We start from the raw sequence: 12,452 nt of genomic DNA on the forward strand, positions 1-12,452 counted from the left end.
TGGATCAAGATGTAGGACTCTCAGTTCCTTCTCCAGTACCATGTCTCCCTGCACGCCACCATTGCCACCCACCATGATGATAATGGACTAAACCTCTGAGCTATAAGTGAGCCCCAATTAAATGTTCTGCTTTATAAGAGTTGTCTCAGTCATGGTGTCTATTCATAGCAACAGAAACCCTAACTAGACAGAAGATCACCAAATTCAAGGCCAGCCTGGGCTGGTGCACTTGAAGCCAGACAAGGCTACAACATGAGACCTGGTCTCAAAACTAACAAAAATGAAGTCACACTGGACTACAGCAGTTCCTTAATCCAATCTGACTGGTGTCATGACCATGACCATGGAGTCAAAAACTGAAGTGTGGGTCATGAGAGTCAACAGATGATCTGGCAAACCAGTCAAGAAGGAGAAGTCTACATTACAGGTTGCTTAGTGAGCATGAGACCCCAACTACCTTGATTTCAGAGTTTAGAACTTCGAGATAATTTATTTCTTTTATTTAAGGCACTTGATTTATGAGACTTTGGCATAGCATCTTAGGAAACTGATGCAGCTTGCTTTCCATGTCCTCTAAACAAGTAATCATGGTCTGTTGAACCCTACTGTGGTAGACTATTTCAAAGCAAAGGTCCACTACAAATTTTACTAGTAGGATATTTGTTGAGTATACATATTACCTGCATATTTATTTGAAATTCTGATAATCATATCTGGTCATTAAAACTAAAAAGGGGCATATTTCAAACAATTTAGGTAATAATAGAAATAGCATGTTTTAGGATCTGTGTTAAATGATTTTAGGTCAAAACACACCTAAACCAAAGATATACATTATAAACTTAAAGTCAATTTACAAAGTATAAGAGTGCAAAATTAAAAGATCTTGAATAGTGATCTTAGTTTAGATAAGTAATTTTAAAATAGATATACAATTTAATTGATTAAAAACAAATATTATCTTATATAATCTTTTAAGTTTACAGCTTTATTCTGACCTTATACTCCTCTTGTCTCTCTCCCTCTCTCTGAATAGTTTCAGTTAGGAAAATGGGAGGAGACTTGGGTTGTCTCCCACTTAGGGTTTTATGTTACATCAGAAGGCGTGACTTCTTGAAGGCTAGTAATCAGGGCAGGGCATAGAAAACACCACTGTCAGCTGGGCGGTGGTGGTGCACGTCTTTAATCCCAGAACTGGGGAGGCAGAGGCAGGTGGATCTCTGTGAGTTCGAGGCCAGCCTGCCCTACAGAGCGAGTTCCAGGACAGGCACCAAAACGACACAGAGAAACCCTGTCTCTGAAAAAAAAAAAAAGAAAGGAAGGAAGGAAGAAAGAAAAGAAAAAAGAAAATACCGCTGTCCATACCGTCTCTCACTGATCCAAGTATGAATTCAAAGGGTGAGTAGGTGACCAGAGGCAGCTGTGGACCCACGGACAGACTACATTCGCAGAAGCCATTTAGGACCTTGAAGGGATGCACAAGTCACTGTCTAATCCTTCATCTACACTCAAAAGAGACGGGAAGCCAGTGAGGGAACTGGATGTTTGCAGATTATGGATGAGATCAACATTATAAAACAGAACTGCTTTTATTATCAACAGCAAAAAGGAACTTATATAAACTTGGGGGGGGACACGGTTGATATCTTCCCTCTGTTTTGTTTTTGTTGTAAAACAAATATGAGGACAAAGTCAGACGCACAATGCAGACAAAAACCAGATTTAAAACAGATGCCAGAAAGCACTTTTTTCCCCCTCCCACTCCGAGAACCATTTGTGTGTAGTGAGGCCAGAAAGACAAAGGAGAAGAGTTAAACTGCCAGGTTGTTGGAGAAATAGTGGACAAATCTGGCATCTGTAAGAGCTGGCTACTTAATATTTGAAAGTAGCCTTGTTTGGCCAAATGCATTTATTCTTTCAAAGAGCTCAGGCAACGCTTCACATACATAATATTCTCAACCAGCCCATTGAACAGTTTAACACAATATTAAAGGGAGACCAAAGAGTGACAGCCTGGAGAGAAATACAATTAAAGTGGCTGACACAGGTACAGTGTTAGATGTATGCCCCTTCTACGAGCTGGGTACTTTCCACCACAGTGGACTATAAATTGAGATTCTTGAGACTGCATGGCTCCTCTCTGCTGTTTTCTTGGTCTTGTGTGAAATGCCAACCACTAGCTCTTGGGTAGCGCAGACTCCACCGCTCTCCAGCATGTGTTTTAGAACAAGGAAGACAGGCTGTGGTTTGCTGTGCAGGGACTGAGCCCATCCTTTTACTCTTAGGCAGTGCCTATCACTAAAGCTGAGATGGGTTTCTTCCGGACAACAAATCGGTGGACTCTGTTTCTTGATCCATTCAGCCAGTCTGTGTCTTTTGACTGGAGAATTGAGTTCATTTATAGTTAAAGTTGTTACTGAAATGCATGAGCTGATGGTGGTCATAGTTGATTTTTGTTTTTGTTGTTTGTGTTCTCAGTGGAACTTTTGTGTTTTAGTAATAATGGCTACTTATTTCTTCTCAGTCTCTTGGATAGGCTCCTTCCTCTCTTCAGCCTGGAATACTGCTTCCTGTATTTTCTTTAGGTTTGGTTTGTTGAGTATAAATATTTTTAGGCTATTTATATTGTGCAAAGCTTTTCTTTCTTCTTCAGCAATATCAGATAATTTTGCTGGGTACATTAGTCTAGGTTGGCCGTTGTGGTATTTTTGGACTTTCAACTCACTGCTCCAGGCTCTTCTGGCTTTCAAAGATTCTATTGAGAAATCAGCAGTTACTCTGATGGGTTTCCTTTTATTTGTGACTTGAGTTTTTCTTCTTGGTCTTTCAATACCCTTTTTTTTGTCCTGTATACTTAATGTTTTAACTATGATATGCTGGGGAGATGGTCTTTTCTGGTCTTGCCTATTTGGTGTTCTGTATGGGTGTATCATTTTGTAGTTTTGGGAAGTTTTCTTCTATGATTTTATGTGGTGTTCCACATTTCCCCTATATTCCTTTCCTGTGTTTTAAGATTCTCTTTTATTTTCAAGTCCTGATAGTCTGTCTTCTGCTGGTTTTATTCTACTTATCTGCCTTTCTTTTGAGTTTTCTAGTTGGGTTATTGGTTCTTTCAGTTCTAGTTAACCTCACTTGAGTCTTCGTCAATGTTTCTATCCATTTACAGAATTCTGTTTTCAGATCCTGGATTGTCTTCATCATTTCCGCTCAGCCTCATGCTTTCTCCTGTATCATTCTGGTGTTTAGTCTCTAAGTTTTTTCCCCTTTAATTTCACTGAGCTTCTTTGGGTCTTCCTTAAACCCCCTGAATTCTTGGATGAAGTTTATGATTTTTCTTTAAATTCTCTATCCTGAGTGTATTTAGATAACATTCATGGGCAAACATTTCTAAAGGACTTGTAGGTTTTGGAGAGGGGATTCTAGCCTGATCTTTCATATTGTTTGTGCTCTTCCAGTGAGATCTGGGCATGTGGACTTTTCGTTGTTTTTGTTGTTAGTTCTGTGTCTGATATGGATAGAGGAGGCTGTGGCAGAATTGAGCCTGTGTGAATGGAGCAGGCCTAGAAGTAGGAAATGGCTTAGGTTAAATGACGTCAGGTGAACACAGGAAAGTGGGATGGTATGCAGGATGTGCATTCTAGTCCAAGCCTGGAGTGAGGGCTTAGATCTGGGAATAGGGAGACTTTGGAGGGGAGGATCAGGCAGAGTCACCTGGCTGGAGCCTGGAGCAGAACATGTAGCATCTTACAGGGCAGAGAGACTGTATGTGGCATAGGTGGGTCCTGTAGGTCAGTGGCAGGCAGGACACATCCTGGAAGGGGTTGGTTGTGGCATAGACAGGGATAGGCAGACTAGATTGGGGCACTGTATGTGAAGTACTTGGGGAGGGTCCATGGGGAAGAAGATCAGGCAGTCTCCCCAGGCTAGACCCTGGAGAAGAATGTCTTTGAGAGGTTTTAAACATGAATATGTTTTACATTTTAGAATTTTGTCATGTGGTACATGTTATATGGTCAGTGTGTTGCTTTGATCCATCCATATGATGTGTAATGGTCAATTTTGAGTAATTGATATCTCACCTCATCTATTGATCATCCTCTGTGGTGAAAAAAAAATCTCACCTTTTATTCCGGGTGGCGCCATGATTCAACTCCCAAGGGCTCTTCTCTTCTTTGTGTTTCAGTAGGCCATGCACAGCACAGTTTCTAACACTTGTTCATACTGCTGTGTCCCCAGAAAACTCTGTGTCATGTATCAAAATCTGCCTCTTCAAGGATGATCTCATTCCCATCATCTCTAGGAAACCTCATCTAGACATGTTGCAATTCATTGACTACTCTTTCCCCAAGATTCTGGGCCATTTGTGCGAGACAGTCAGTATGGCCTTTGAGTAAATACCACTGTGCAGCCATAGATGGTTGTCTTGCTTTTCTAAATTGTTTCAGTCTTGGAAGGAAAATTATTTTGTGTCTGGATTACAGTGAGGTAGCAAATGCCAAATGCTCTTCTGAGCAACTTACTCAAAATAAAACTGTGTAATAGCTCCCTTGCAATAAAGACCAGTGGGCCCATTCCCCTGACTGTAACAGTAACAGTATCAACAGCTTCAGTGGATCAGGGGACCATCATGGAACAAAACTTGTAGTTAGCCTGCTCCAGATGCCCCAGCATTCTATTCTTATTTTGGGAAAGTCCACAGGGCTCCCTAGAAAGGTACAGAAAGGAGTGTGAATCAAGAAAGTCTTTCTAAATTAAAGAAGGTGTTACCAGATGATCCTCAGAAACCTGTTCAGATGTTTTCTGGTAAACTCTCTGTCATGGAATTGCCTACTGTCTGCACAAGATTCAAATCCAGGAGGCAGTCCACATAAAACCGACTGTACAGTCAGAACCTCTCCTTCCTTCAGTCATTATGGAGGGTGATCCACGAAACTGACTGTATAGTCAGAACCTCTCCTTCCTTCATTCATTATGGAGGGTGGTCCATGAAACTGACTGTACAGTCAGAACCTCTCCTTCATTCATTCATTCATTATGGAGGGTGGTCCATGAGACTGACTCTGTATATTCATCATTCTTCCTTCACTGAAAAATTTCTAGACTTGGTTCTGTGAGTTCAGTAGAATGATGAAGACATGTGTGGTCACTGATGGTTAGAAGTTCTAGGTGCTACTCTATAGTCAAGGGTCAAACTTGCCTTAGCTCTGAGGTTCATAAATGCATTGGCCAGGGGGTTAAAAATGCCCTTATCTTTTTTTTACAAGAGTAGGTTGCCTAAGTGCAGGGTGTTTGGATCAGGAAAAAAAGGTAGGCAGGAGGAACCCCTGGGGCAGAAATGTAGGCACCTAGGACAGGTCAACATGCTGCTTTTTCCGACACAGTGTTAGGAATTGGTTGTTCACAGCTCTTACTGTTATTTCGTGTATGAAGCAGTAGTTGTCAGCGGAAGGCTATTCATGTTAGTGTTCGTTACAGTTTGCTCAAAATTCATGTAACATGTTTTCCGTTTCCCTTGGAAAACATTTACACTACATCCTGACATTTAATCTGTGGCCTTAATGGGGGTGACTAATGTAAGCTGTAGGTTCTTGGCAATTTCGAAAGAAAGTCAACTTAATCTACTAATATCTTTTTTAGGCTCACAGGAAAAGGGGGAAAAGACAATTAAGAAACACAAGTAACTAGTGTACTTTCCTTGAGCATTCTTAGTGAAAAGAAGTGTGTATGTGTTTTTAAAATATGAAAGTCTGGTTTAAATAAAACGTTTAACCCTTCGAAAGGCAGGACTTTAATATGCATTTAAAGGTACAGGGTTTGGGGTGGGGTCTGCTGTCTTGCGGCCAATATCTTAGCATGTTAGTGCCTACACAAGTCTCTGGTTTATGAGACACTGGGAGCAGTTATCCAGAGGGTGGGGCAGACAAAGCAAAGGCAGTGTTTAAATCGTGCTTGGAAAACATTTTGGATTCAGCAGAAGCCAAAACCATGGGAACTGGCCTATATCCTCAGGGCTTAAAAGAGATCCAAATAGGCTTACCATAGAGTGGAAGTATGCAGAGCACCAGAGTTTAGCCAGACAACCAGAGTTCTGGTCTCACTTGTGTGTAAATTGGCTGTGCACGCAACTCTTATAAATCTGGGCCTCAGTTCCTTTACCTGTAAATATGAGTAGGTTTCTAGCTCTAGCTTTCATGGTGATAAATCATTCTAACAGGGGTTATTGGTGTGCACGGTCTCTTTACTCACTTTCTTGGGGACTCTGTAGCATGAGGGCTCTGGCTGTGTTTGTGGCTTAGAATTCTGGGCTCTCACCCATAATTCCAATAAACAAGGGGTAGTGTGGCAACTGTAAATGTTGGTGGCAATCTAAATGTTAGGGCATCTAAAAATCTCACAGGTGTGGACCATTTGGGAGACTGGTTCATCCGGGTGCTGAATGTTTGGACAGGATTTACAGTTTAGTGGTTGTATCAGTAGTCAAAGAAACATGCTTAGGAGGAAGTCTTGGATCAGTATGTGGTCTCGTTTATCCTCTAGTGATGGCCAGGGCATGGACGCAGGGTCAGAAAAAGCTGGCCTTCCTGAGTTCCTGCTGCTACCTGCTGGGGCCTCCACAACCAGGAAGCTCCTCTTACCTCATGAAACCCTTGGAGCCACACAGTGAGATCAAATTGGGGAAGTGATCAAGTCTGAGATGTCACACAATTTGTTCCAGGAGGCAGAATTCAATTGTTCTGCCCGATTTAAAGGAGGGTTGCTTGTTTTTGTTGCTGTTTATTACGAGGCCATACTGTCTCAATGGTTGGATTACAGAATGAGTTTTACATTGTATGTTAAGATTCTATTGAAAGGGTTTTTCAAAGACAAAGTCAGCAAAACATACTTCTTATTAAGAAATCATGGATTTGAATGTATTGAGAAAATGAGCATGCTTTAAAAAAAAAAAAAACCCAACCATCATGTAGCAAATGTCTCATTTCCTATGAGGCAACAGCGGGTTTCTTATCTTTCCTTTCATCTTTTCTTGTCTTTAAAAGCTCCTGGAATATGCCAGGGAGTGGTGGTGCACGCCTTTAATCCCAGCACTCAGGAGGCAGAGCCAGGTGAGTTCGAGGCCAGCCAGGTCTACAGAGCGAGAGCCAGGACAAGCACTAAAACTACACAGAGAAACCCTCTCTCGAAAAACAACAAAAAAGTTGCTTCCTTTTAAAAAAAATTTCCTATATTCATTCCCCCCCCCAATAAACTTGTTTTTGAACAGCTTCCAATTAACCTATCAAAGTCCCAAAGATGAGTACATCAGTCTCTTTCCATGGCAGTAGAGGAGAAGAGAAAGAGCTTGCTTGAATAAGTGATGTCGTCCTCCACTGGACTATTGTAAAGCAGGAGCACAGATGAGCCATGAGCAGCATGCAGAGCAGTGGAGTTTTTTGTTTTCTGAAGAGAAAGGAACTTTCATATTTCCCGCATATTCTTAAAAGAGCATGAGTATTTCTGAATGGTCAAGATTCATATGTCAAATGTGTTTCTTTCATTTCAATTTCATAAATTAATTCCATTGTTCCCTAAAATTTTAACGGACTCAATCAAACCAATGTTTCAGAATTTTCAGTTGTGTGTTTCACCTTTAACATGATCTATTCTGCAAACCAAGGTAATTAAAGCCAAATGAAGCCTCAGAGAATGGACAGTGTGATCGGCACTGTCCCCTACCCTAAGATAATAAAAAAGAGTAGCTGTTTGAATTAATTGTCATTGATATGCTTCTCTGAATTAAGTTTAGATGCAAATGCGACTAACGTCCATATGTAAGCTGCAGCAACATGGAAAATAACAGGATAAAAGTCTCAAAAGCTCCAAATCACAAAGCGAGTAGAGAGAGAATCCCTGTCATCTGAAGATCATTATTACCAGTGCAAATAGTCACTGGGTTTGGTTTAGATCCCCGAGTCAACATTATACTTTTATGTAAATTTAAAAAAAAAGAATTAGGCTGAGTAAATTTCTGAGAAAAGTGAGGATGCGAATACAATGTTCTACCTAAACATCCTCAGTGGTGGTGGTTAGTTCTGAGAAAGACGACATCAGTTAAAGTTGTAATAAAGCAGCCAGGGATGCCCATAAGGATCTTCCTTGGTAAAAGCTTTTTGGAATCATTTTCTTCTAGCACATTCTCCAGGCAGCGTGCCTAATGCCTTTTATCTTTTGCATGAAGCTCTCAACTGTGTAGGTTTTCCAACTTCCTCATGAGCAGACTTAAGGTAAACTGAGAGCCTTGTTGCTTGATATCCAGAGCTAGAGTCAAATTTGGTTCCAGGTCATTTGACATTACAGAGCTCACGCTGTACCATTAATAGACGCCAGATGAAGCTGCATGTGCATGTTAAGTTTTAAAGGATGCCCCGAGGCAAATACTTTTCTTATTCCACACAGCTAATTTCTGGTTGGCAAAGAACAGAATTAAAATCAGTCATAATATTCCCTTGTTTTCTTATTCCTTGGATGAAAAATTTAAGCACACAAATCCTACCATGGATTGAATTAACTTGGAGATCTTGGAAACGTGTGTGTGTGTGTGTGTGTGTGTGTGTGTGTGTGTGTGTGTGCACACGAGCGAGTGCCATTTTAACAACATATCAAAGGAGGGTTCAAGTTAAACTCCATTAAGTCTATTCACTTCTCAGCGTATAGTGCACGGCATTGTATAGTGCATGGCATTGTAAGCGACACGCTTTGGGTTGCTTTTGGGTGCAGATGCCACTTGTATTGAGATATGCCGGCTGTTTACTTTTGCTTAAAGTTTTGGCTCCAGTAAACTTTGCTCTTTAAGCTCTTATAGATACTTCAGGATGCTTTATTACGATAGCTTCCACAAATATACTGGTGGAAGAAGTGTAATTCTCTGAGGTCACTGGAAAACCGGGTCCTCGGAAGCTGAGGATTTATGCAGAATTGAACAATCCCCCTGCTTTCATTATATTCTTCCGTGTGAATGTGACACGGAAGCAAACCCTAACTGCTTGCTTGTCGTGTGTGTCACCGAATCCCTTTACTTTCCTGTGGGTGTGCCCTGCCCTCCTTCTAGTTCTTCAGTACATGTCCCTGTAAGCCAAGGCCCCAGTGCCTCCCACAAACGCACCAGCCACTGTAGACTCAGGAAACTCAGCCAGAAAACTACCCCAAAATAAGCTTTATTGCAAGACAAGTGTCATATTTGATACATAGACCTACAAAAACAAACACAACCAAAATCCATAAGTTTTTTCCTCACAAACACTTGATTACAAATTTACATTGTTTTTCTTTTTAGTTATTAAAAACAAACGAACAAAACGAGAAAAGCCCTCAAACACTGAATATAACTGGTTACTACTCTTTGGTCGACACAGGGTGTGAGAGGAATGATTGGCAGTCTGTGTGCACTTTGGCCATTTCACTTAGGAGGTTTCGTCACTGGTCCAGGGATGGGTTCCTGGAGAGAAGAGCATGGAGATGTGCCCTTATTAGTACCTCCTGGTGTAGCATCTTTCCAAATGGCTAAAGCAAACTAAATATCAATTCATTTTACAAAGGTACTTCATACACAATAAGCTATGATAAAATGAGGCATATGGTGTATAACTACAGTATTAATGAAAAATTCTAAAAAAAAACAACATGGGTTAAAAAAAAACAACAACATCAACATATATTCCTTGGCTGCGTGGCATGATTGTTTGCACATATGGCAATCCTGAAATAGCTTGAACATAATAAATGCACCATTGATCTACGACAGCACCAAACGCGACGAGACGCCAGGTGTTCCTATTCACAGGAACAGCGGTTCTTCAGCTGCCTAGGGGACCACAAGTGTGCAGCGCGCCCTGGTAAGAATGAGGTGTTGTGGGCAGCACCTGTGGTTCCTTGAGGTTATGAGAAGGAAATACAGTACAGTTTGGCCTGCAACGCTAACGGTCTCACGAGCAGTCAAGGTATTTTGCTACAGTGGTTTGAGTTTCCTCTACGGTGGCCTGGTGAATCTGGTGATGTGAAATATTGTCACGTGAGCTGCTCTGGCTTTGATCTCCTTTAGATGGGATCAGACGACACGTACGTCTTCTAAATTATTGATTACACTGCCCATTCAGCTCCGTAAGACTTTCTCTCAAATAGTCAGGTGCGTACCAGTTGGAGGGCTGGCAGAGAAACCAAAGGAGACATCTCTGGAATGTACTGGACTTTTTTTTTTTTTTTTTAAAGCACCTCTAAAAGAAATACCTCAAATTTATAAATCTAAAGAAAAACAAGCAAGTTTCCCTTTTTGTTTACATAGTTTGTTCTTTTCTCCATATATTACTGCATTAAAATAAATAAACATCTATATTTTTTTTTAATTAGCAACTATAGCAAAATACCCAAAGTGTTACAGACTGCTAACAGGAAGAAAGCTCACATTATTTTTGTGCATTTAGTGCCATATGCTGATCTCTCGAACATTTAGGTTTTTTTTTTTTAATATATTTTAAAATGAAGTTATATAAAAAATACAGTAACTATGTTTGCCTTTGCACTCAAATCTTTGGCCGTACTGGAGTCTAAGTTATCCCTCCCTGTGAGGGTCAACATCCCAAAGTCTGAATCAGGGAGGAAAGGAACAGAAGTCATTTTTTTTTTTTCCTCTTTTAAAATTAGTCACTGACATTCCAAACACTTCTGAAGGCTGGCAGTGCTGGGATCTGAGCTGGGTGTGGGACCCAAGTCTGCAAAGGGCTAGTACAGCTGAATCTGAAGCCTCATCCTCAGGGCTTCCCCCAGCACCCCTAGGAGGTAGTTATCCTCATTGTATTCCTCCAGTTTCCTAAGCTCCTTCTTCCCATAGAGAGGGATGCTGGTGATTTCCAGTGTGTAAGTGCCGGGGGTGAGCTTCTTCTTGGCTGTGTGCAGGTAGCTGAGCCCATTCCTTTGGTGGATTCGGAAGAGGCCACCGTCATTCCCTTGGGAGATGACGTAACGGATGTGGTTGTTGAGGGGCTCAATGGCAGGTACCAGTTCTAGGATGTGCTCCTTGGAGCCAAGGCCAGAGAGGTTGAACTTCATGTTGACCGGGCTGTCCATGGCGACGCTGCCTAGGCTGATTTGCTCCACCTGGGGAAAGAGCAGGCACACACTTGAGATGGATTTCTACAGGGCACACAGTGGACCCACAAGCCACCTGTGGTCGGGGGTTACAGTCACAGTGGCAGGCTGAGGCTGTTTCCTGTTTGGCCATCAGCTGTCTGTGGAAGAGGTTACTGTAAATAGAGGCGGGGCAAAGCTTCATCCCATGTAAATCTTTCTGACTCTCACCCAGACCCAACAAGATCATTCGAGTTATAGGACTAACTAAGGCCACAGAGAATCCGTCACGTATCTAGCTATTTTGATGAGTTTAAGCACCCCGTGGTGCTTATTAGTAATTTTAAAATGAGAGAGTGGTTTTTCTCTGGTGGTGTGGCCACTCATAGTTTGTCCATGTTTCAGTGCCTATGGGCAGCACAAAGTGTATCCAATGGGGCGTTAGCTAAAGAAGTCGGAAGGGGGATATGTTGTGTTGGGAGGTTCTCTTCAGCGAGCCGGAGGGGGGGAGTGGGGGCCAATAGGATCAGCATGGTCCCACACCCAGGGAAATCATCACCCTCAAGGCTGGGCTCTGAGTTGACTAGGAGCCTTAGTACATGCAGAGTCAGATGCAGAGTGAGCCAAGATGAGTGAGAGCCAGCGGGTAGGGCCCAGATAATATGATCCGAATTTGTCAGTCGGGGTGTGAGGTAGGAATACACTTTAGTTAGACATGCCCCCAAACCATAATGCTTTGATGTGGGTATGTGCTTAAGTGAGGTTGTGGCTACAGTAGCTTAGAGGAACTCATCATTATTTTTAGACAGAATTATGTTTCATGCACCACAATGGGAAGGCTTTATATCTTGATGAATGAGTTGTCATGATTAAACATCTGTTGGATACTTCAGTTTACTGAAAAGGAAATGTGACATTAACTTGTTATTTTAAAATACTACCAGAGATTTTGGGTCTAAATTAATATGGTCCTATAGATAAGGAAAGGTTCTGGGGCCCAGAAAAATAAAGCAAGCTGCCAATTGACATAGCCAGGCAGTTGGTGATGATATTCTTTTGGGGTGGGGTGGGGGCAATTCTCAGCAATATTAATTGAAACTAGAAGTGACTTGTGAAATCATACAGCTTCTGGCCTCAGTGAAAATCACCAACCTCCCTATATGTGGGTTATTAGTCAATGAGTGTTAGGTGTACCTGTCCTGTGAGACCCATTATTGGTGGACGGGCCTGAGGAACAGATCCCAAACCAGGCAGTCTTTGGCCCAGCCTCCTAACTACGCTGCTAAAATGCCCCTGGGAGAGAGAAAAATACCAGAGGCTGCAAAGTCAGACCTCTAGTTCTTTACAAAAGGCAA

The 12,452-nt window shown here is 41.8% G+C and overlaps 1 protein-coding gene across 1 annotated transcript in view; it reads right to left on the minus strand.

Moving 5' to 3' along the window:
• Positions 1–9,175: 9,175 nt before the first annotated feature.
• Positions 9,176–12,452, minus strand: part of Fbn2 (fibrillin 2) — a 211,793-nt gene continuing 208,516 nt past the window's right edge. The window contains 1 exon segment of the mRNA XM_028891611.2: positions 9,176–11,127. Coding sequence (XP_028747444.1) covers positions 10,753–11,127 — 375 coding nt within the window. The 3' untranslated portion in view covers positions 9,176–10,752.

This window comes from Peromyscus leucopus, chromosome 19, assembly GCF_004664715.2.
Source record: "Peromyscus leucopus breed LL Stock chromosome 19, UCI_PerLeu_2.1, whole genome shotgun sequence".
Lineage (NCBI taxonomy): Eukaryota > Metazoa > Chordata > Mammalia > Rodentia > Cricetidae > Peromyscus > Peromyscus leucopus.